This window comes from Stegodyphus dumicola, chromosome 5, assembly GCF_044657685.1.
Source record: "Stegodyphus dumicola isolate Sdum_Otavi_A_Nest chromosome 5, ASM4465768v1".
NCBI lineage: Eukaryota > Metazoa > Arthropoda > Arachnida > Araneae > Eresidae > Stegodyphus > Stegodyphus dumicola.
In genome coordinates, this window is record NC_140772.1 from 233,526,414 (window position 1) to 233,552,766 (window position 26,353).

A 26,353-nucleotide genomic window follows, 5' to 3' on the forward strand; every position below is an offset into this window, starting at 1 on the left:
CAGATATATTAGCTATTTGAATGTAAAAAAGCAATAACTCTCTGCCTAAAAAGAGAGTGATTCTTTCATGGAAAACTGACTTATATTCATGATATAAAGTGGAGAAAGCTATGAAAAACAGCCACGCAACTAGCCTATTTGCCTGGTTTTGAAGCAGGCTGAACTACCAATGCCCAATGGTATTAATTACTCAACCAGTGGTAAGACAGTAGATAGATTAAAAAACTGATTATGTGTGTTATGGATGACTGAGAACTTATTCAAGAGATCTGAATTGGTGCCTAGAAGAATGGAGAAAGCAATAAAATAATGATTTCAGACAGCCAGCCGTCTCAGGCTTTCTCATAATCAGTTAATCAATCATGCTTGATTTTCATTTGGATTATTTTTTGAAAACTTCAGTATCATTTAGATTTTGTCCTGAAAGTTTTTTTAATTGAATCTAATGTTGCATCACCAAGCATTGCCATATGAAAAAGAATTACAAAGAAAATATCACTTCAAAGTAATTGCTATCATCTGTTGAATTTGTATATGAGAGACTTAAATTGATGGTTTTAGAAGAAACAGTTAAATGATGATGTAGATTTTTATTGTAATAAAGTCTTATAGTTATTGATAAGCTAAATGGGTAATTGCAAATAATCAAAATTTTCATACTTGATTTTTTGGGTGCAACAGAAATGAATATGTATTAACTTTTAATCAATGTTTTAACTGTAATTCTTTGTTTCCTTTAAAACTGATAAGTGATAATCAAAAAGGAATGTCATTTTTTAATTCAGGAGCATGGCTTTCTATAAAAAAATCATCAAAATTACAAGGAGGAGGGTGGGGTTAAAACTGAATGATCTTATTGCTGTTGAAATTATTAATTTTGGCAGCACATTGGTTATCTTGTAGATTATGTATCACTGTCTTTGTAATAGAATGAAAATTGTCAAAGCACATGCTAGAAAATGTATTTAAGTGAAATAATAAAAAAATGCAGATTCATATTATTTCGATTCCAGTGATATATTTCCAATTTTCAGGTAATATTTTTTATTAACTTTTTAACTGTGTTTATCGAAGTTTTTTCTTCATGTATCTAATAATTTAAATATTAAGTTAATAGTATGTGAATATTTTATTTTAAATGCAGCTGCCTTCTATGATGATCTATTTTAAAATGTGAACGAGTAAATAAATTTACTATTCTCTTCCACATTTCACAATAGACTATCATGAGCAAATCTTCACAGATCTTTATAATTGTATTCACTTTTACAATCAGTTCGCTAAAAGAATGCATTTCATATAACTTAAAAACTATATAGTTTAAATCTATTTTCATGATTTTTTTAAGATCTAGGCTTGATGGAAAAATTTCATTTCATACATCTTTTAATTTAAAAACTGCAATTTAATATTAATTTCATTATTTCTTTAAGAGATTGGCTTGATGGTCCTATTCATAAAGTAGATCCTGAGCTTGTAGAGCAAGACGTGATGACAATTTGGCGTTCTTTATACAAGCTAGAAAAAGGATTTTATGACAAACTAGAACCAAAACGAATTGCTGAAAATGTATGTTTATTTATTTCTGTACTAAAATATTTAAAAAATTTTGATTTTTATTGAAGAAAAATATGCTTTTAAAATTTTACTATGCCTATTTAATCAGATTCCATGCAGGCTGTTTAGATAAATTTTTCATTTCTGAATAAGCTTATACTTGGTCTGATACTAGAGCTTTAGTCCTGTAACCTTACTTGACAGGTCTTTTGAGAAAATAGGGCACACCTTCTACTCTACAAATAACCATGACTTGTAATGATGCAAATCAGAAATAATAGTCACTTAAACTTGAACGTTGATTCTGTAGTCTACTCAGTTAAAAACCTAAGATACAAGCTGACTCAAATACTTTACTGATGCATGAGTTTAAAATATTGGTTGCAAGAGCATGCAAAGGCGAAATAATGATATTTAGCTACAGCTGACAGAATTCTAACAATGCAGCAGGAACGCCAGTCTTTCTCTCAAAATCCAAAAGCCCTTAGGATGAATAAACTACAAGCTAAATTGCATTTTGGTGAGGAATACAGAAAGAGGTTAAAGTAAAGATCGAAACCATAAGAATTGGTTTGTTTAATGCAAGAACCTTATCTGTGTTATAAATAGACACCGAATTTTATTAAAAAATAAATATCTATTAAATATTAGAAATTATGGACTAAGTTGTCAAAGATGAATTTTTTTTAATTGCAGTAATATTATTTTATAGTTTCCCATAGTAGTGTGTGCACGTATAAATCATGTAAATGTCATACATTGTTAATACTCTATCAAAACGATGAACTTAAAAAAAAAAACGTTGTTAGAAAATATATTTAAAGGTTCAATACTTTATGGAAACTAATTTACCAGGGAACTTAACTTTTGTATAATAATTCATATACAGTACAAAGTTCGATATCCGGACGTCCATTATCCGGAATGATCTATAATCTGGACCTCAAAGCCACAAACTTACGCATGCGCATTTAATGCTCGCGTCTGCTATGCATACGCGTAAAGCGTTTACCCATGCGCGCTTCCAATGGTGAAGAAAGTGACAGAGAGGTTATTGAAAACGAAAAAATTTCGATTGACAAGTTAGCCGGTATTCTCAACACAGCAATTACAGGACTTGAACAGTGGAACTTTATAATTGAACAAGAAATTATGTCTGTTTATAGAATTAAAGATAAAATATTAGCACAAAAAAAATGAAGCATTTTAAACTGAAAGAAATGTTTAATAAAGTAAACAAATAAATATTAAGCTTTTTTTAGTAAATTTTGATACCCTTTAGATCATAATTGCTCTTTATATCATAAATTACGGTTTCATATTTTTAATTGTATAATTTCTGCATGCCATCTTACCAGATTTAAATTGATGATTTGTAATCCGGAAGAACCCCTAATCCGGAATCCCCGAAATCCCGACGAGTCCGGATTATGCACATTGTACTGTGTATACATTTTAGAGAATATGCTTTTGTTTCATTATCTAGAATGTGAAACATTCAAAATAGCTTAGCCCCTTCTTCCCAAAATTCAAATAAAAAATTTTGGAGTAATATTGGTAAATTAATTTACAAAAGGTAAATATAGTAAATTCACTAGTTTGAAATATGATGATTTTAATTAATTTGAACCTATGCTGAAATTCTGATAAGCTCAATTGTGAAGACATTTTTAGAATACATTTGACAGCTCAACCTCCTGTTAATTTTTGTTAGACACAATGTCCCTAATTCTCTTGAGTTTGCATTAATGAGAGTCCATTTTATATGATACTAACAAGATTTCAATTTTTGATGTCATATGTTTGATTAGTCACTTGTATGACTAACAAATTCTGTATTTTATAGGTGAGAGCTGTAGTAGAGAAATTTAAAGGTTACATTCCTTTAGTTCAAACATTATGTAATCCTGGTCTTAGAAATCGTCACTGGGATCAGATATCAGAGATTGTTGGGTTTCCCCTCAAGCCTGATCCAACAACAACTTTGGCAAAACTAATTGGCTTGAACTTAGAGGAATACATCCCTCAGTTTGAAGGTATTAGTGAAGCAGCTAGTAAAGAATACAATTTAGAAAAAGCATTGGATAAAATGATTGATGAATGGAGTGAGGTAAGATTTCTTCTTCTCCCTTTTCTATTTAATTGAAAGAAAAATATTAATTTCAGCTCTCTATTTTTCTCATATTAACAAAATTTATCTGATTTATATTCATAATATAAATTGTAACTATTTTATATACTAACAAATTTTTTAAATTGTGAAATTGTGGAATAATTTCCTATTTTGTATGCATACCTGATGTCTTAAGTGAGTGTCTTGGTGATATGAGTGTTTTGTTCTTTAACCAGAGATAGAGTTGCAGACACTTTTAGTTTTAATAAGTATCATATACATTCAAATTATAATTGGTAAAAATACGAGGGCTATCCAGAAAGTAGATTACGTTTTGGAATAAAAAAATAAACAAAGTATAGGAAACAAATTTTATTATATACAGATGAAAGCCACACTCAAATACTACTTTTCTACATAGTCACCATACAAATTAAGGCATTTATCGTAGCGATGTACGAGCTTGGAAATTCCTTCGTCGAAAAATTCGGCCGCCTGCGCCTTCAACCACTTCGTTACCTCTTCTTGCAGCTGTGCGTCGTCATCAAAACGCTGCATAGCCAGCCACTTCTTCATTGCTGGGAATAGGTGGAAGTCGCTCGGTGCCAGGTCGGGACTGTACGGCGGATGAGGAAACAACTCCCACTTAAAAGATTCAAGAACTTTACGAGTGACATTTGCCGTGTGGGGCCGGGCGTTGTCGTGAATCAACAAGATCTTAGAGCTCAACATTCCTCTGCGCTTGTTTTGAATTGCTCTTCTGAGTTTTTGGAGAGTTTGGCAATACCTTTGAGAGTTTATTGTAGTGCCTCTTTCCAGGAAGTCCACCAAAATTACACCTTTTCTGCCCCAAAAAACAGTCGCCATCATCTTCCTTGCCGACATTGTTTGCATGCATTTCTTGGGTTTTTGGGGAGAACTTGTGTGCCCCCACTGCATTGATTGCAATTTCGTTTCACAGTTCACATGTTTCACCCATGTTTCGTCACCAGTAACGATGCGATCGAGTAAAGAGTCACCATCCTTATGGTAAGCGTCCAAAAAGTTCAACGCTGCAGCCATTCGCTGATTTTTGTGGTCCTCTGACAAGATTTTTGGAATCCATCTTGCACAAAACTTGTGGTAACCAAGCTTTTCGCTGATGATTTCGTGCAACAAACTTCGTGAAATTTGTGGAAAACTCAAAGAAAGTTCCGTTATTGTGAAATTTCGATTTTCACGGACTTTAGCATCGACTTTTTCGAGAAGTTCGGCGGTCACTATGCTGGGTCTCCCACTTCAATCTTCGTCGTGAACATTGGTTCGGCCATTTTGAAATCTTATGACCCACTGACGCACTCCACCTTCAGTGATAATGTTGTTCCCATACACTTCACGAAGCTGCCGATAGATTTCTATCGGTTTACAGTTTTTTGCAGTCAGAAACCTTATTACTGAGCGCACCTCGCAGCTCACGGGATTTTCAATTAACGCAGACATTTCAAACCGTCACAGTATCTGAACGGAGCACAGCACGAACCTCTCACTAGCATGGCTAGATGCAGACTGAGCTGCGCAACGCTCGCTCTGACCCCAAGATGGCCGCGCTAGCCCCGCCCCTAGCGGACACAGACGGAAACGTAATCTACTTCCTGGATGGCCCTCGTATATCTTTTAATGATTTGCAAATATATAGAATTATAGTATCTAGAGTTAAAACTTGAGCATAAAGTGTTTTTAAAAAAGTATGATGCAATACATCAAGCAAAATATGAAGCACTTATTTGCAGTCCTTCAACACAGTAAGTTAAAATATTTTATAGATGTGTTGTTAGACAAGTAAGTTCAAGATCCAAGAAGTGAGTTTATGCATGAAATGGTTTTGAATAAATTTGAATGAAAATTATATTAATACTTTAGTTCTTTTAAAGATCTTTCGCCCCCCCTAGAGTAACTCATCATAAACAGAATTGCAAATATTATACATGCACTCCTATTGTCTCATCACATCAAATCTATTGTCATTATCCTCCTCTTTTATTATTATTATTGCTATTATTATTAAGGATTTGTGTTTGCCAGGCATATATTTTACTGGATATCCAAGAAGTCTTCAAAAAGCACATCCATAATGATGTGAACTTTTAATGTCTTTCTTTGAAATTCAATTTTTGCAATTTTCATTCCATCTATATACTACATTATGAACAGGAAAACACCAAATGTTACTTCTTAATGTTACTTAAAGAACTTCAGTAGGTGACTAAATAAAGTTTATGGCTAAATAAATGCAAGTTGGATTACTTGATAAAAAGTATCATGGTATCACATGAAAAAAAAATAATAATTAAAAAGTTCTGCCACTTTAAACTGTTAGCCACTGTCTCAAACAGAAAAATTCCAGAAACAGCAAATCATTTTTGAACTTGCAAAAGGGGAATAAATGAGTTCCAGCATTTTATAGAACTTTGGGGAAGGATTTCACTGTATAATATTTTGTTTTCATTTAGACTCGAATTTTTCAGTTTTCTACTTCGTTATAATGTTCCATATTTTATATTTAGATCATGTTCTCTGTGGTACCATTTCGGGAATCTGGAACTTATATTCTGTCTTCTGTCGATGAGATACAATTGCTTTTGGATGATCATATTGTCAAAACTCAAGCTATGATAGGTACATCTTCTGTTAAGCCAATTGAGGCCAAAGCAAAGTAAGAAAAACCTTTTATTATTATTATTATTATTATTATTATTCCTTTCTTGAGCCATATATTTTTTAGCCTTGTTCTAGAGATTGAGCCATAGTACTAAACATACATAATATAGAATTATTATGTAATATCATCTGTGCAAGTAGCAGTATAAAAATTCTTAAGCAGTTTCTTACCAATTTTAAAGTTTAAAAGAACAAAGATATATTTATGTTTACTAACAATCTGTAATTTTTAAAGAAGCACCAAAATACAAATTTGCTAATATTTTTATATTACTCAAACTGGATACTCAAAAGAAATGAAAAATTTATTGTGTAATGTTTTCTATAGGGATAATACCTAAGACTGACATTCCATTACTTTAACATACTTCATATTTTAACAACTCGTTTCTTTTGTGTACATTGTATATTAACGAATTTATTTAAAACACAAATTCATTGGGGATTATAATTCTCATATTATTAAGAAATCGAGCAAATTTGCTATATTTTTGCTTCAGTACTGTGTAAATTTAATAGTTTTCAAAATAATTTTCATATGACTAGTTGATATAATTTGATGTGCAATATTCGTAATATACAAAATTGCAGCAAAATATTATATATATAAAAAATAGAAGAAAATTAGTTTATTTCTTATAGTTCACATATAGTAAAATCTTTTCATATGATAGTTTTGTGTTTGCAGTTTATGTGGTTTTTGTGGGATCAAACTACTTTATTACCATCAAAAAGTGTGAAAGTGTCATCTGTGTAACGAGTCCAGAGACAAAAAAATAATTTCTCAAATAATTCAACCTCAAAACAGTACAGGTAAATGTCAGCAAGACCCATTGCTAATCCTTCAATTTGGAGATAATATTTACTTTGGAAAACTGGGTGGATTTGACTCGGAGAGACTTTAGTAAGAAAAATTAACTCTTCAATTTCAGCATAAGTGAAATGGAATTCTTGAAGCCTAGTTTCAAGATGTTTTACTGCTCCTTCAACTGGAACATACCGGTTTTAGTTTACTGTGCATGCATAGTTGCTAACAATGCTACTATAAAACAGGCCAATATGTGTAAGCAAAATAATTCATTATGCAGCACCAGAATTGGGAACAAACGAGATAAGCTGCTGTGGCACTGAATTTTATTTCTAACTAACCGCTATGCCTTCATCTGGCTTTTAAACATACCGGAAAAATGCCTAAAAGACACACCTGGGACCGATGGCCACGTAAGTTCTTCCAACTTTTTTCTCTTTGTTAAGATTCCAACCCTCCCTTGCATACGGCCCTGATGTATCTCTAGAAAAACATATACATCTTGAATTTTTAACAAACTGATTGCATGAGATGTGCATTAAACATTTGTTAAAGCATAATTTATATCCCCTTCTTAACCACCACCATAACTACATAAAAAAATATATAAAAATTCTGCAATAAAATTAAAATTTTTTAAACAGTTTCTTACTCGACAGTTTGAATGATTCTTTTTCTGAAATATTGAAATGTTATGATACTTTAGGAATCTACTGAGAAAATGTGTCAGCAGTCACATCGCAGCCATTTAATAAAAGAATATAAAAAACAAAAAATTCTGAAAAGCAAAGTATAATGATATCTTATATTTTCAATAGAAAAAAATTACAATGAAATAAGCTATATCCCTTAATACAAATATTAATTATCCTAATAAAAAATTAAACCAACTTTCCATTGAAGAAAAAAAAATCATGCAAAACTTTTCAATATCTTACGAACAGTAAAATAAGCAAAGAATAACATGAAAGCAACTCAAAAAACATAAAATTCCACACAGAATTTTACTCCGCAGAGCAACTTTATCAAAAAAAAATCAATAAAAATGTATTATATATATAAAAAAATGACAATGAAATATGCCAATCTCTTAAAAACAGTGACATAAGAAATACGATGAAAAATTGTTACCAAACCCATATTTCTAAAGGAATGAAACTATTCAAAATGATGTAATTTCATCAAAAATCTATCAACAACAATAAGACAGGAAAATTGTTGCAAAAATCACATTTTTAAAGATGTGAGAAGTGTACTCGGAAGCTTCATTTAATTTTTTTTTTTTTTTAATACAAAATATTGTCATTTTTCTAAAAATCTTTTTGTAAAAGCAGTCGCAAGGATGAAAGTTTAACTTGTGCAAAAATCAAAGAAAAATAAACTGTACATTTTTAAAAATAAACTTTTTTAGAAAAAAATCCCGTTGAAAAGGTGTTAAGCTCCCTTTGTTAAATAAATTTGTATTTAATCGATTTATTGAAACATGAAATTTATTTTATGTTCGTAAAATAGCCAAGTGCCTACATTTCATGACGATGTGAAAATGGAGTGTGTAATCTATAGTAAATCTCGCTTTCCTGTAGCCCATTATGTCTCAAAATGACGCAATTTCATCAAAAAACATAAAATAAAAAAATTCAAATTCAAATTTAAAAAAAATCGCTTCGAGGTGCACTGACTCATCTCTGGTCTAGATGCACCTATGTACCAAATTTCGTAGCCGTGGGTCTATTAGCTTATGTGCAGCGCTAACGAAAGACACACACACAGACAGACTCTTTCTTTTATTATATGTAGAGATTTCTATATTATTTGAAAAGAAGGTATAAAGTTCTTTTATAATTAACGACATAAATTATTCACAAAATTTTAAAATAAATTTATTTTAAAATAAATCAACAAGTAATATATATATATATATATATATATCAAAAATGGAATTGGTAACACATTTATTTATTTTGTATTACTTTTTAACATTCACAAGCCAAAAGGTAATAGTTAAAATGCATGGGCCATTGTGCATTCTCTAATCTTGCCTACCTATATTTATGCTAGTACTCATCTAATTCAACAAAAAAATAAGTGAATGTTTGGCTCTGAAAAATTGTGGACATAAACAAAAACCATTTATACTGGGAAAAACAAAGCCTGCATTATTCTTCCATAATACTGGATATTTAGTATTGTTTGTAGAGAAATTAAATTCGACTTTGCTAAAGTTCCATATAGAGACACAACTACGCTCATGGCAAAAATCGTCAACCATGTACAAGAGGGATCAAGTATTTATTCTGACTTTTGATGAGTATATAAAGCAGAAAAACTGAAAAAATCAGTTTATAGAATACTGTGAGAATACTATTTTGCTGTGAATCTTTAAATTTGAATTGATCCAACAAAAGCTGCACATACATAGAATGTTAAAATACTATAACAGTCTTCTAATTATCAGCATGGTTTGCCTTATGAATCTTATTATGAGGAGTTATGTGCTAAAAGTCCTTGGGATGAGAAAATGCTTCTGATGCCGTAATAAAAACAATTGTGGAAACATAGCAGCCCAAAAGTGTGTGAGAGAAATAAACATGAATTTGACAATAATCTTGATGCCAACTTGACATTTTAAAAATAGAAATAATAATAAGAAGAAAGTACCAGAATTATGAAAAATTAGTTGCTTGTTTGTCTATTGAAGACATCTCTACATAAATGGAGTCATACAACTGAAACCCACAGTGTTCAAGGATTAATTTATCTATTAAATACATGATAAAAATTTAAGATGTAATGTATAAGATTACAGAAAATATCATACTGGAGCTTATGAATTTTTTTTATTAATTGTTAGGCATGGGTTTTTGCAGATCACCTTTCTTTATATGTAATACACAGAATAGTAACAAAGATGATAAATGCACCCTCTATTCACTAACTTTAATTTTATGATTCAAATACTTACATTATTTCAATTGGCAATAAAGAAATAGATTTCAGATGACATATTAACTAAGCAAAGGCAAGCAATTGAAAAGAAACATAGTGGTATCATTTTATTTGTTTGTTAATAGAAATTTTAGTTTAGTGGTATCATTTTATTTCTGTTTGTTTATAGAAGTTTTAGTTGTGGTATTGGCTGAAAGATTATATTTTCTCTTTTACTGGTATGTAGATATATACGTCACCTATGTTATGTCACACAGGTATAGTTAAAATTAAAATGTTGAAGTTAAAACTTTATCTGATTTAATTTGTTTGCATGCAGCATGGATATGTTTATGACTTATGCACACTCAAATTGTATGAAGCATTTTATAATACTTATGCTGTTGTTTATGTGTAAGGTCTTGGGAAAGTAAACTAATGCTTCTGCAAGAAATAATAGATGAGTGGTTGAAAGTTCAAGCTACTTGGCTGTATTTAGAACCAATTTTTAGTTCTCCTGATATAATGGCTCAAATGCCTGAAGAAGGAAGGTATGTGTTAAGAAGCTTCTAGGTAAATTTGTATGTTAAACTTTGATTTATTATTAAAATTTTGTATTTTTTTATTTTAAAAATTGCTTGATTTATTACTTGATATATATGCACATTGAAACCTTTTACAAAATTTAATCAAACTTAACTGATGTTCATACTCATCATAAAATAAAATAAAGCATCCTGAATAAAGTATCTCAGAAGTATTTTCTTATGTTATTATTGAAAATTATCACAAATACGCCATATCATCATACTGATTATAAGCCAAAAGTAGAGTTTTGAATTTAGTTAATTTATGCTGCCATTGGGCCATATAAAAAGTCCCTGTGGTTTTTTGTTACATTTTTTGAAAAAAAATTCTTTATTAAAAATAAATTTTAATCAAGTACCAGGGCCATCCAGGAAGTAGATTACGTTTCCGTCTGTGTCCGCTAGGGGTGGGGCTAGCGCGGCCATCTTGGGGTCAGAGCGTTGCGCAGCTCAGTCTGCATCTAGCCGTGCTAGTGAGAGGTTCGTGCTGTGCTCCATTCAGATACTGTGACGGTTTGAAATGTCTGCATTAATTGAAAATCCCGCGAGCTGAGAGGTGCGCTCAGTAATAAGGTTTCTGACTGCAAAAAACTGTAAACCGATAGAAATCTATCGGCAGCTTCGTGAAGTGTATGGGGACAACATTATCACTGAAGGTGGAGTGCGTCAGTGGGTCATAAGATTTCAAAATGGCCGAACCAATGTTCACGACGAAGATCGAAGTGGGAGACCCAGCATAGTGACCGCCGAACTTCTCGAAAAAGTCGATGCTAAAGTCCGTGAAAATCGAAATTTCACAATAACGGAACTTTCTTTGAGTTTTCCACAAATTTCGCGAAGTTTGTTGCACGAAATCATCAGCGAAAAGCTTGGTTACCACAAATTTTGTGCAAGATGGATTCCAAAAATCTTGACAGAGGATCACAAAAATCAGCGAATGGCTGCAGCGTTGAACTTTTTGGACGCTTACCATAAGGATGGTGACTCTTTACTCGATCGCATCGTTACTGGTGACGAAACATGGGTGAAACATGTGAACTGTGAAACGAAATTGCAATCAATGCAGTGGGGGCACACAAGTTCTCCCCAAAAACCCAAGAAATGCATGCAAACAATGTCGGCAAGGAAGATGATGGCGACTGTTTTTTGGGACAGAAAAGGTGTAATTCTGGTGGACTTCCTGGAAAGAGGCACTACAATAAACTCTCAAAGGTATTGCCAAACTCTCCAAAAACTCAGAAGAGCAATTCAAAACAAGCGCAGAGAAATGTTGAGCTCTAAGATCTTGTTGATTCACGACAACGCCCGGCCCCACACGGCAAATGTCACTCGTAAAGTTCTTGAATCTTTTAAGTGGGAGTTGTTTCCTCATCCGCCGTACAGTCCCGACCTGGCACCGAGCGACTTCCACCTATTCCCAGCAATGAAGAAGTGGCTGGCTATGCAGCGTTTTGATGACGACGCACAGCTGCAAGAAGAGGTAACGAAGTGGTTGAAGGCGCAGGCGGCCGAATTTTTCGACGAAGGAATTTCCAAGCTCGTACATCGCTACGATAAATGCCTTAATTTGTATGGTGACTATGTAGAAAAGTAGTATTTGAGTGTGGCTTTCATTTGTATATAATAAAATTTGTTTCCTATACTTTGTTTATTTTTTTATTCCAAAACGTAATCTACTTTCTGGATAGCCCTCGTATATATTGACCAGTGTTATCTATGACCTTTTGCCATTCTTTGGGTAGCTTCATAATTCCATTGATGTAGAACTTCTGTGGTTTACATCAAAAAACTTTTTTGTGATTTTCAGCAGTGCTTCAGTCAGCCAGTTTTTTACCATCAAGAGAGTTTTGCAGAGACCAAAACAAATGGTAGTCAGACTTTGCAAGGTCCAGGCTATACAGTGAATGCATCAAAACTTCCCAACCAAGTTCCATCAATTTGTTCCGAGTAATCAAATATGTGTGTGGCCTTGCATTGTCATGATGGAACACAACTTCCCTTTCTGTTGGCCAATACTTGTCGCTCTTTCTGGACTGCTTCATTCAAACAGTCCAGTTGTGCATAGTACAGAGCCAATTTGATGGTTTTGCCAGGTTGCAGCAGCTCATAATGGGCAATTCCTTTCCAATTCCACCAAACGCTCAGCATAACCTTGTTTGGCAACAATCCAGGCTTTGAATTCGTTTTTTGAGGGTCATCACCTTTGTCAATTATCGCTTGCATTTGATAATCTCATATTTCATCCACTTTTCATCGCCTGTAATGATTTGCTTTAAAAATGGTTATATTTTGTTGCGTTTCAGCAGCATTTCACTGATGGTAATTCAGTCAGTCAAATATATTTGCATTAATTCTTCTGGCACCCAAACATCAAGCTTCTTTCTGTAGAGTGTTCTTTTCAAATAATTCCAAACTGACATGTGACTGATGTTAGTGCCTTGCACTATTTCCTGACAGCTTGTGTGCCAATCTAGCTCCACCAGTTGCAAAATTTCATCGACCTTTTTCAGTGACTGGTCGACCAGAGCGAGGTGCAACTTTAACATAGAAATTTACGGAACAGAATTGTGCAAACCACTCCTGGTCCTTCGTTCACTCACAGCATTCTCACTGTACACTTCAAATTTTTCAACATGTTTTTGCAGGGTTTTTACCTTTTTTATAGTAAAAAAGCATCACATAGCATATTTCTTCAGATATTGTATTCATTTTAAAATCAGTATAACTTTTTACATGAGCAATGAATTAGAAGACTATCTTCACTAACAATGGAAGCTGAATGTCACCTTTTAAGCACATGTTTGTTTGAGACAATCGGGTGATTCTTGCCGGACATATGGGTATCAACACCATCGACTGGCAAAAAACTGCAGACTTTTTATATGACCCAATATATTAAGAAAATTAATTTTACTTCACTTTAAATATGATCGAAAGTTATTTGCCCCTTTGATGCACATTTTAAGTTTTTAACTATTATGCAGGTCAACATTTCAGGAACATATCAAAGTTAAATAAATTTACAGAATTTTTATTTTTTCTTTAAGTTATCCTAAAAAATAGATGATATAAACATTGTTTCAGGTAATTCACTTTCACAGCTGCCAGTTTTCTTTAATTCTGGGAATTTGATCAGTTTCATAATTAGTTACATTACTATTGCTTATGTCTGATATCATTATCATATTAATGTGTTGTAATATCTTGTTATTTAACAAATAACTATATTAATTATTGAAGTGGCAATGCCATATTTGTTTGATGTAACTGTTGCTCAGCAACAGAAGAAATTGTTTAAAAATTATTATTCTGAAGTTTGACCAGCTAGGAGATGTATGAAAATTTTGACACATAAAAATTGTATTCAAATTATTTATCTCAGTAAAATAAAAGTAAAATTTATGTTTTAATAAGAAGATTATCTGTTATTTTGTCAATTACTGAAAAATAAATTACAATGTCTATTGTATTAACTTGTATGATCTTTTATCCAGTACGAGAATTCATGTCAAATGTTTTGATTTTTAAAAAAATTATTGTGTTATATATCTTGAAGCCTCACCAGTATTACTGCATACATTTTCAAAGCAAATTACTATAAGAATTCCAAAAACTGGTCTTAACAGTGCATTATCATGTCTGTTGTAGAAATCATAATTAAGAAATAAAAGAATCATTTGAACTTGTAATCTGAGTAATCATGTCAGTTGATGGATGATAATCAAGTTTCACAAAAGCTGTCTGGCATGTTTCTGACATCTTCATGTTGGTGTTAATGTTGCCAGAAAGGGGCAGGCTTTTAGAAGAGCAGCAAATACAATGCAGAACAATTTGATGCTGATCAAACTCAGATAATAATATTCTTTGAATTCCTGTCTTACCAAAAGGACTATAAAACAGGATTGAAATGTTTGACGGCATTTTAAAACAGACAATTCTTTAAAATATTTTAACCTTCATTAGATATCAAATGAAGCAGGCAAAATACATACAGCTTCCAGCATTTTTAGTAGCTACATATGGATAATTGTTTTTTGGTTGGCTTTTACTAATGTTTTGAATGAGCATGGATATTTTTGTAGTCTCATCATTCTCATCTCTCGAATGAAAATGACATCCATATAAGTTTTTTTTTTTTTAATTTTTTACATTAAAAAAATAGCTAAAAGTCACAAGCAGCTAGATTGGGTGTCTAGCTGTCTTCTGTCATTTCAGCTTGATGTCTTTGACTAGTACTATACTTCTGAAGAAAAATGTATACATTACTTTTTTCGTGGCATTTCTTGTCTGTTCACCATTGTGGGCATGGAATCATCTACAAAGACCCATACTTTTTTGATTTGTTGGAACATTAAAAAATGGTATGTATGTTTCATCACCCATTACACTTTTACAAAGTAACCAAAAAAGTTCTGTAATACATTAGAAGAGTGAACCCCAACATTAAAATAGTTACCAAACCTGGCGATGAAGTGATTAGGATGAGAGTATGGACATTGACCAAGAATATAAATGTGTGATCCATCGGTACTTCAAACATAACTCACACAACGACTGATTAAAATGGATGCATCAAAGGTGTTCGTTCGGAGTTCTTTGCTGTAGGATTTTAAAGTGGACCGGTCAGCAGCAGAATCAAGTCGCCGAATCTGCCAGGCTTTTGGGAAGGGTGCCATTAAGAAATGAATTGCTAAGCAATAGTTCCAGAAATTCAGGTCAGGGAATATGTCTCTTAATGATGCACCACGCAGCAGTGGCCACAAACACTGGACGATGAGGCTGAAAGCAGCCATAGAGAGGGAAAGTAGCCAAACATGTGAGCTTGCTCTTGCACTTCCATGTATCTGGTGTGGTGGTGTATTTAATTATGGCAAAGCACACTAGGGCTATCTGCCTAAAGGGAGGGATGCCTTCGTGGAGGACTTTCGAAGGGAAACTGGCTCGTATACACATTACACATGGGGAAAAGCACGAAAACACCCATGCAGCCAGCCTGTTCGCAGTATTCGAACCTTGGACTGGACTACCATTGTTCAGCCACTTTACCGCTCGGCCGCTGGTGGGCTTCCGGGTATCTGATAAAATGATCAGACTGCATTTGCACCACATAAGAAAGGCATACAAGCTGAGCAAGTGGGTACCCCCACTCATGAAACTTCCAGGTATCTGATGAAATGATCAGACTCCATTTGTACCGCATAGAAAAGGTATATAAGCTGAGCAATTGGGTACCCCACTCATGTCCAATGCAAACAAGCAACAGCATGTCACTACCTGTTTGTCATTGCTTACTTGGTCCGGCAATGCATCCATATTTGATCGAGTACTCACCAGTGATGAAAAGTGGACCCAGTATGACACTCCCAGGTGTTCCATACATTGCTTGTCACCATGGGACCCTGTGCCTCACACTGTGAAACCTTCTCTCAACCCACGCAAGATCATGCTCAGTATCTGGTGGACTAGGCGCCAAGTGGTGCACAGTCAATGGATGTATTTATGCATCAGTCAATGGTTTGGCTCCTGCCAGTGAGCCAAACCATTGACTGATGCATAAAGAGCCAGCATTGGTCAATCATAAGAGTGTACTCCTCCTCCATGACAATGGGAGGCCGCATGTGGCTCAGGAGGCCTGGGACACCATCCAGCGACTGGGCTGGAAGACACTACCTCATCTACCATGCTCTCCAGATCTCACGCCAACAGACTACCACCTTTTTCCATTCCCTGGACAACCATCTTCATAGTAAATCCTTCAATAACTGGCCAGACCTCGAAAAGTCCTCTGCAGACTTCTTTGCATCTATGACTCCTGAGATATACTGTGATGGCATTGTACAGCTAGCCACTCATTGGCAAAAGTCACTGGATGCTGATGCTGATTACTTTGAGGATTTGCGGTGATTATTATTTGTTTTATGACTTTTTCTTTCTGACTCTCCAAAACGTTCTTGCCGTTTTTGATTACAAGAATACCTTGTAGAAACACTTGTTACAAGATACCTTGTAGAAATAATGTGTGTGTAAATAATGTAATCTTTAAATAATTTAAGGGTTTCTTTACTGATTCTGACACACTCCACTTTTTGGTGCTCTGCTAAATTATGGCGAACTCAGTGGAAATCTAGTTTTTTCATATGCAGTTCTTCATGAACAATTTTATGTATGATGGTGGATCCAATGTTAAGTTCCTTCTGTATCATTTGGTAGGTGCAGCGATTATCATTGATTAACATTCTTTATATGGCAAACATACATGCTGGATTACTGCTAACAATGGCCTTTGTGTGTTTTTCATCCTGAAGAGAGTTGCAACCTCTGGAAAATTCTATAAACCATGTGAATACAGTAGCACAACATATCTAAATGCTAACTGTAGATGTTAAATGCATTCATCTTGATTAAATCCCACTTTAAAATCAAAGAAAATCATAGCACAATAATGTTCTCGCGTCAACTCCATTTTTCCTTTTGCCTATTATTTGTTCTATGCCAAACTACTTGCAGTTGTCCAAAAAATCATTTGCTTTGCTAAAATAGTAATGTTTTCAAATCTAACTGTTAATTTTATTCTGCCACTTACGATGAAAAATTTCAGACTGACTTCTGTATAAAATATGATATTTTGGTAAGTATGTACGGAGAGTGCTGTTTGACCTGATTTACAAAATATGTATAATTCTTGGTTGCTTGAGCAGTCAAACTGTATATTTTTTGCAGACAAGTTTAATTACAAGATTCAGTTTATTCTCTAGGTTGATTTATGTAGTCACTTTGCTTCTGAACCATTTGTTAAAATTGAGTTGTAATATTGTTTAATCAGTTAAAAATACTGCTGGCCATTTCCAATCAACTAAATGTTTTTTCTGGCTTAAAAGTATGTAGCAAATTAAATCGTAAATAATCAACTAAAAGTATTTCAGGAAGTGATTCTACAAGCTGATTCCTAAAATATTTTTAATTGATTCGAAGTAACCATGATTCTAGGAGCTAACAAGATATGCTATAAATCAATCAGTCAGTCAATATGGCATAACAATATATATCAGCCAACTTAAAAGAGCATAAAATTTCTCATCAAAGAACATAAATCCTATGTTCAAAAAAAGAGAAATAAACAAAATTGCAATAGCTAATCATAGCTGGTCTTTAATCACAGTTTTCACTTAGATGTGACAAAAGTTATCCACAGAGCTTCATCTGTTGTTAACTTGGACTTCATAGAATCTTTTTACATTAAAAAAAAAAAAAAAAAAAAAAAAAAGTTACATTCCAGTTTTCCTGGTTCTTTCAAAAGTTTTTCACATTTCATTATAGTTACAGATGGTGCTATATTTTTCCTTTATGCTTCACATGTTAATTTCCTTATGAGTATGATTTTTGCTCCTCCTCACTTTGAAAAAAATTTTTACTAATGAAGATTTATGCATAATTCCCTTAAAAATTCGTGACAGTTTTGTCAGAATCTATGGAAATCTAAGTTCTCCCCCCTCACTAATTTAAAATTCTTCATGCATCATTCTTCCAATAAAACAATTTAATTATTTTTTATGTTTAATGACAGCATAAAAGTGAAAACCAGAAACTAACTAAGAAAATTTAAAAAAAACAGTAAAATTGATAGTAAAGTATTAAAAATTGTATTAAATGATACTGCCTTTTGTTATTGTCATTTAGATAACTACATCTGGTTTCTCTTAATTATCCTTCACTTATGTATTCTTTATTTTAGCTTTTCAGGTTTCACATTAATTTTTGTTTACCCAGATGTAAAGATGATTCTGAAAGCCACTGATTCCCATAATGTGGGTCATGATTCAGGAGGCAGTTTTTAATACACTAAGAAAAGACCTGAACTTTTATTTTTGCTTTTCAGAAAATAATACATATTTATTTAGAATTATTATTTAATTTATAGTTATCGATGAATTGTTAATGAGTGTATTTATTTCTTAAGCACCTCAATGTAAACCTCTTTAAAGGTGTTTGCTGTTTCAGTTTATAGATTCCATGTTCTGGCGAAATGAAAGTATTTCCAATTAAGAAAAGTATTTGTTGAAGTATTAGTATTTGAGAGATTTGTTTGTTGCATGCCTTAGATGCAAGTGATCCAATGAAATAAATGTGCTATTATATGATGAATAATTGTTTCTTTATTAATTAAGCACGCAGATCTCATTGTGTCATTAAGGTATGATAAAATAATATCATTTGAATTGAAATTTGTTTCTATTATTTGGCCCTGCCAACTTGAACAATCTATTTTGTGTATAAGATTTTATGGTCTATATTTTTTATTTCCAATTCTTAAATTATCAAGCTTTTTGTAACTGCTTCACTTAAAATTGTTTTTGATCTGAAACTGAAATCTGCATACCAAGGTCAGATTCAGTTTCTTTTTTTAAATACTTTTTTTAGCTTTCTCAAATTCTTTTGCCAGTATTTAAGGATCAAATTGTAATCTGAAATTTTCAGGAAGCAGTTCTTTTTCAATTAAGAAAGCAATGGAAAATAAAATAATAATATTTTTGCTTTCCATTGTTTTCTTCTTGATTGTTCTTTCTTTGTTTTCAGAGCAACTATATAAATGGCTCTTGATCAATTTCAACTATATGAGCAAACAAATTAGGCTATAAAAATGCTTTAGGAAATGCTTGTGAGCATTCATGAATAAATGTTTAAAATGGAATAAGCAAATTTTTCTTCAGCAAATTTAGTCTTTTTAAAAAATTTAATTTAATTTTTTTATTTTTTTTTATTTTATAGACGCTTTAATACTGTTGACAAAAACTGGAGAGATATAATGAAAGCAGCATTAGAAGATAGACATGTTCTTGCTGTTGTGAATATTGAGAATTTGCTGGAGACATTAAAAAATTCAAATGAACTCCTCGAGTTGATACAAAAGGTTTCGGCTTTTTCCTCCTGAATTTATATTAGCTCAAATAGTTTGCCACATGATGCTATAATACAGTCAAAAGTCGTTAATTCGGACTCGTCGGGACTTCGGCGATTCCGGATTATCGATTTTTCCGGATTATAGATCATCAGTTTAAATCTGGTAAGATGGCATGCAGAAATTCTAAAATTAAAAATATGAAACCGTAATTTATGAAATAAAGAACAATTATGATCTAAAGGGTATCAAAATTTACAAAAAAAAAAAAAGCTTAATATTTAATTGTTTACTTTATTAAACATTTCTTTCAAAGTAAGTTGTTTAAGTTGCTTCGTTTTTTATGTGATAATGCATTCTCTTTAATTTTATAAACAGACATAATTTCTTGTTCAGTTACAAAGTTCCACTGTTCAAGTCCTATAATTGCTGTGTCGAGAATACCGACTAATTTGTCAATCACAATTTTTTCATTTTCAATAACCTTTGTCACTTTCTTCGCTATCGGAAGCAAATTATAATGATGAGGAATTTGATTTAAATTATATCAAAGACGGAGTACATCGAGAGGAAATACTACATTTAGTAAGGAATTATAAGCCAAATAAAATAAAAACATCTGCCTTAAAGATAAGGATAGTGCTGACAAATCAACTTCCAATTCATTGCGCGCTGCGGCGTTAAAGATAAACAAAGTTTAGATAAAGAAACATTAAAGTTTAGATAAACAAAGGATATGCCTTTATCCATTTTTTGCAGCAATTCCACTTTTTGTTTAACCCCTTCGAGCCGGGTAGCGAAAACGCGCGCTTATCGCGGAGACCGGCAGTGTCTTTTGCGAGTATCTCCAGGGCCGGGGCTTTTTTGCTACTAAGCCTAAATCCATGAAATTTCCGAAGAATCAACGCATTGTTTAATAATGCTCTATAGAGTATTTAAATGGCTTATGCTTTATAGATATTTATATATATATATATACTTTAATTACCTTATTTCTTGTTTAAATGCATATTTTACACATTTTATTTTAATTACTCACCATTTTATGACTTTTAACATTATACATCTGAAAACTAAATATATTACTTAAAATTCTCTTTTCATATGAAAAATTTTAAAACAAGGATCTACACACAGTCCTACGTTACATTCCTTGAACTCGTAATAACTCATTTGCCGTTTTGGAGGATTTTTCCGGGAATGTGAACAAACGAAGCATCGTCGTCTCATTTTCTTATCAGTCTCTTCTGAACAAAGTTTTGGAAAATGTCTTTCAGTTAATCTTTCAGAATCAATATCTGAAATATTTTGCATCATTTCTGCTATTTCATGCTCTGTTAAACATTTTCGACGCTTCGACATTGAAACGGTAAAAACAGAAAGAATTCACATCTAACAAGATCTAATTATTTTCTAAAAACTGAACTGTAAACCGAAATACTCAACGCTTTAGTGCATATAAAACTTCTACTTACAATAAACAACTACCACATGTGAATAAAGTGCGATTTAAAGAGACGTCATAAATCACGCCATTCGGAAACATTTAGTTTCCCGTTTGTTTATATAATCAAAAACATGTGTATGTGAGTCATGCTTCTCTCATTTCGAGTAGAAGGTCTAATGTACATGTATCTGAAACCATATGGACATACAGTGCCATCTTGTGGCAGAAATTATAGTTTGAAAAACGTTCCAGGGTACTGGCACAAATACGTGACAGTCGGTAGTAAACATAAAAATGCTCTGGCACGCCTGTGTGTCGGCTGGTAGGTAAGTGTGTTTGTTGTTGGCACGTATACGTGACAATCGGCGCGAAGGGGTTAATGGACTTGGAAGCATACTTTCGCTTTGTAGATCCTTTACATATTAGTAAATATATATCAGAAATTCTATTTGACGTAATCGAAAGCTCAAGCTTACTTTTATAAAATTGCTCTAACAGTCTGCAAAAAATAATAAGCCGAATCCAATTCCGCAATCTGCAACATTAACTGAATTAGATAATTTTAGCTTAACTTATACCGTCCGTTATACATGAAATGCGCATTCATAAACGTATTTTGCGCACACGCATATTCGCAGCCGTAAAGGTCGTAGCTTTGAGGTTCGGATTATAGATCATTCCGGATTATGGGTGTCCGAATTAACGACTTTTGACTGTATTATATAACAAGCATGGCCAAACTGCAGCTCATGATCCCGTATGTGGCCTTTGCCCTCTAGAGTTCTGCTATTATAGAACCTTGTACCAAAGTCTTTCAGACCTTACTAGACTTATTGTTTAGTTTGAAACAAATCACAAAGTCTTGTGAAGGCTAACATAACCTTTTTATTTAAGCCTTGCATAAACAGAAAGACAGATGAATTTCCACTACTGACGGGTATTTGAATTAATACAAAAGAAAGTTAAAGTTCAAATATAGATAACATAGTTAGTGACTGCACATAAAATAGACTTCTTGAACTTTTTGAAGTAATTAGCGGCATAAATTTTCTAAATATCATCTATCAAGATACTAAAGCTGGAATAGCTTAGGCACATCTTGCAACAGTAACATCAAGATGCAGCTGTCAAAAGCACTAATATAAGCATTCAAATCTTCAGCTTAAATACATAAAATAACTAATTTACATTCTGGTGAAGACTACAGAAAGGATAAGTTATAATAAAGGATAATTACTGGTTAATTAACATAAACTACCATATAATTTTCCCCACCATCATTTAAACAAATCACAAGCAAAGGTGTTAATGACCTTGGATGATGTTTTAAAGTTCTAGTATCTAAAAGCATGAGCCAGACCTTACAAGCAATTAAATTCAGGATGCTAAATTTACGTTCTGCAAAATTTCTTCTTAACTGTGCATTTTTTTCAAATTTACTTACATCTAATATCTCCATCCAGGAATTTGGAAATAAAAATAGTGTAGCCATAGAAGTATTTAAGTTAGACAATATTCAGGTACAAAAATAATATTTTAAAATTTGCATTTTCTCTTTTAACTCTTTCTTTCACCCTACTTTCTAGCATTGTATTGAGTGAAACAGTGTGTTAAATTGCAATATTTTCAAAAACTACCTGCTAACCAAAATCTTACATGGTTATGAGCATTAAACACACTAAACTTTCTAGGGTTGCTATTGATAACTGGAGCTAAAGGTTAAAACCCTGCTGATTACAGTGAGTTATCACTTCATCTCGTCAACTCATAAATACAGGAGAAAGTTTAAAATAGCCTTTCCACTTTAGTTGGAAGTTGAACATAAAGCTACAACTCATTCTACAGGCACCACTTAGGACAATTTAAACTAAGCAATAGCAGACAAATTCATACATGAGTAATGTAATGCATTCAATAGGATAAGAAATAAGCTAGTTCAGTTATTTTATGGACATGTAAGTTTAAAGCATCAGCTAGCAAGTATGCCAAAGCCATCTGCTGTTAATATTTTTGCTGAAGCTTTTAAGAGCTGGCAAAAAAATGCTAACAGGAGATGTGATTGCTGGAAACCCCCCTGCAGCTTCAAAACTTTCAGCTTAAATACAGTTAAAGCTAATTTGCATTTTGGCAAGGAATGTGGAAGGAATTACAAACTCAATGGCACCCTACTTCAAATTTTGTATCTAATGTTCAAGATTTAAATTTCATTTAAGCGTTGACTAGAAAGCATGCCATTTAACTAACCTCATTTTTCAATATGGAAAATTTTATTTTTCATTTAAAGTACACACTACTAAGAGCACATTTTGCTTTCATAATTCATTCGTTTTTAACATGTATGTTCATGCATTCAAGATATTAAGCTTCATTCAGCATACTGGCCATATTCAAAAGATTAGCCAGTTTAAAAGTTTCTTAGAAATGTACAGCAATTGCTATTATTTTATTTACATTCATGCCAAAATTTTCTAGTCATTACAGTCTTTTGGACTGTAGTAATACAATTGTGTTTAACACACAAAGAAAATATTCTTAAATGTAAATGAGTATATCAACAGAAAAGCTTCTTTCTTGAATTAAACATAGCTTGAGATCCTTTGGCTTTGTGAACAAAGTTCAATTCTCTTCAGCTCCTGGGTAAACCCTATCCCAGTCTAATGAGTAGTCTGTTTCTGAGCATTGTCTAACATGGAAAGATTCTTTGCTTAAGATAAAAATAATTCCCCCCCCCAATAGCAGGCACTTGCCTATAATGGCATTGGCCACTACTAAGGCCAAAAGTGGTGGCCATTTTATTGTGTAGGTGCTTAACAGACAACCACTGCTACCTCCTATGAAGAGAAAAACAATTTTACATCCATGCCTTATCCGGGATTCGATCCCGGGCCCGTTGGTATCACAGTCTGGCTTCCTTAACCGCTATATCATCTGGGCGGCAAAATAAAAATGTACTAGCTACTTTTTACACATGCATAAATTAAATTGATATTTGAAGAAGTAAGGTAAATTTTCTTTTAACTTTGATTTTTGTAGCAGTCAGAGATGTGCTTCTCCAGGAAATCTCTCTATGGCAGATAAGTAACATAATGTTATGTTTTCCAGTCAACACTTACAAAGTTAAATACAATTTAAGTCTTGAACATTAGATACAAATTTTGAAATAGGGTATAATTGAGATTGTAATTCCTCACCAGAATGCAAATTAGCTTTGAGTGTATTTAAGCTGAGAGTTTTGAATCTCTAGTGGAGAGAGCTTCTAGCAATCACATCTGCTGTCCAATGTCAAATAAAATGACAGTCCTATTTACCTTTAAGAGTCTCTGAGGTTGATAACTATCCTGGTCATGTGATGGTCTATTTCCCTTCTGGACTCGCTCCTCTATTCTTGTCGACTTCCACTGCTATTCTGAATATTCGTATGAAGCTGGCCACTTCATTGGAAAACTTGTTTCCCATACATAGTTTTTAATGTCTGGTCTGCCATGGATCTGTGTTTTTTGCTTGCTGGTTCTTTTCTCATTCAATGATATTGGTTCCTTCTCTTGTGGCTGTTTATATCATAGATTTTATCTTAGCTGGCCCACCATTTTCCCATCAATACAAGTCCCTTGATGATCTTTTTCATTGAGACTTTTTCCTGTTTCTTACTTGAGTGGGCTCGACATCTCAAAAATGCTTGAACTTTTTTTTCAACCCTTGATATATTCCTTGTTCTTTCTTCTAGGCTTTTCATGCTCTGAAGCTTCCCTTTTAGAAGCACCCTGGGCCTTTTCTTTCTTTTTTCATTACAGGAATTCTTTCTTTTTTCCTCCAAGTCTTGTGACATATATGCCGCTGCTGGATAAACTGAATTTCCACACTGCTCAAGCCTGTCAATTCATTCTTTCAATACCTATAAGTGGCATATGAGCTCGCTCATATTTTTTCGCCTGATCTCCATTCACTTTTATGGATACACCATTCTCTTCTTTTAAATACAAATACAGATTCTTTTGATTAAAATGGGACTTTCGAATGTATTACCAAATTTCCTCACCTTTCTTTCTGGTGCACAAGTAAGTGAATGCTTTATTTTCAAGCTTTATCTCCCACCTTAAAATCAATCTCATGCTTTTTTTTATCATAGTAATAGGCCATGTAAAAAATTATCCGTTGCCTCATCTACTAATATGTGAATGCCTTCCAACTTAAATTCGTCTGACCTCTTTTCAACAAAAAAGTTTATTGAGGAGCAAAATCAGCCAGTGTCATCCCAATGGAATCATGTTTGGTAGATATCAGTGCATACCCTAATTCATTAACTCAGCTATCCCATCACTTGTAGTAATTTCTTATACAGTTGTGGATAGTTTTAACTATATTTCTATTGTTCACTCTACAAAATGTGATTGTAGTCAATAAGGGACCATTTTGAAATGCTTTATGGCAAGACCCAAACACATTCCCTCAAAGATTTGACTTACAAATTGCTCACTATTATCTGAGATTATTTTTATCACAGATCTATAATTTAAATTTATTTTAAATAAACCTGCAACAATTGCCTTTCTAAGCAAAATTATTTCTACCCACTTTGAAAAATGATCAACAGTTGGAACAAAAAGAATATTTTTATTTTTTCATTGTGTGGGTAAAGACCAACATATCAGTTTCTAAAAATTTGTTAGGAAATGCGAGCTGTTTAGGTACCTGGCCAAGCTATAATTAAGATCATTAATTAACTGACTAGTGTTAGAGGATATGGCATACATAGCATCGGGTGGTCTGGTGTTTGAATGTCGGTGAGGACTTTCCAGTTTTGAGTTTGCTGATTAAAAAAGCCCTAATATCACTACAAGTGGTGCCCAAACTAAAGGTGGTGGACCGTGCTTTGTCAACTCCAGGATTTGGTGATTTGGCCCCCACCTCCCCAGGCACCATTTAAAAGGGAAAGTATATAAGATATTTTCTTCCTTGCCTTTGTTGCATAATGGGAAGCATGTCCAGCTAGCAGTTGGAAGATCTGGTGTTCGAATTATGGTGGGGATCCTGCACATTTTTTGCATCTCTTACATCTATAAACCTAATGAATCAATAAATGTATGTCAACCTTTTTTTTTATGATGGCTCTGTAAATCTATCATCTATGGTGTTAATTATGTCACTTTTTGATAAGCAAAAGAACCACAGGAAAAGCATCGGATTGTTGCTTTAAAGAGCTTTGTTAAAGCAAAATTAATAGGTGCAAAGCAGAAGTCGGTGATCGCTGAATCTATTGTGTAATTATATCACTTTTTGATAAGCAAAAGAACCACAAGAAAAGCATCGGGATGTTGCTTTAAAG

General features: G+C 33.1%; 1 protein-coding gene across 3 annotated transcripts in view; it reads left to right on the plus strand.

Annotated features, from left to right (window-relative positions):
* The window catches only part of Dhc36C (Dynein heavy chain at 36C), a 338,056-nt gene that overhangs the window by 91,467 nt on the left and 220,236 nt on the right, over positions 1-26,353 (plus strand). For all 3 annotated transcript variants that reach the window (XM_085817779.1, XM_085817780.1, XM_085817781.1), the window contains exons 15-19: positions 1,434-1,569; positions 3,404-3,667; positions 6,214-6,362; positions 10,520-10,651; positions 19,454-19,595. In XM_085817779.1, the coding sequence (XP_085673905.1) occupies positions 1,434-1,569; positions 3,404-3,667; positions 6,214-6,362; positions 10,520-10,651; positions 19,454-19,595 (823 nt within the window). The remainder of the gene's footprint in view (positions 1-1,433; positions 1,570-3,403; positions 3,668-6,213; positions 6,363-10,519; positions 10,652-19,453; positions 19,596-26,353) is intronic.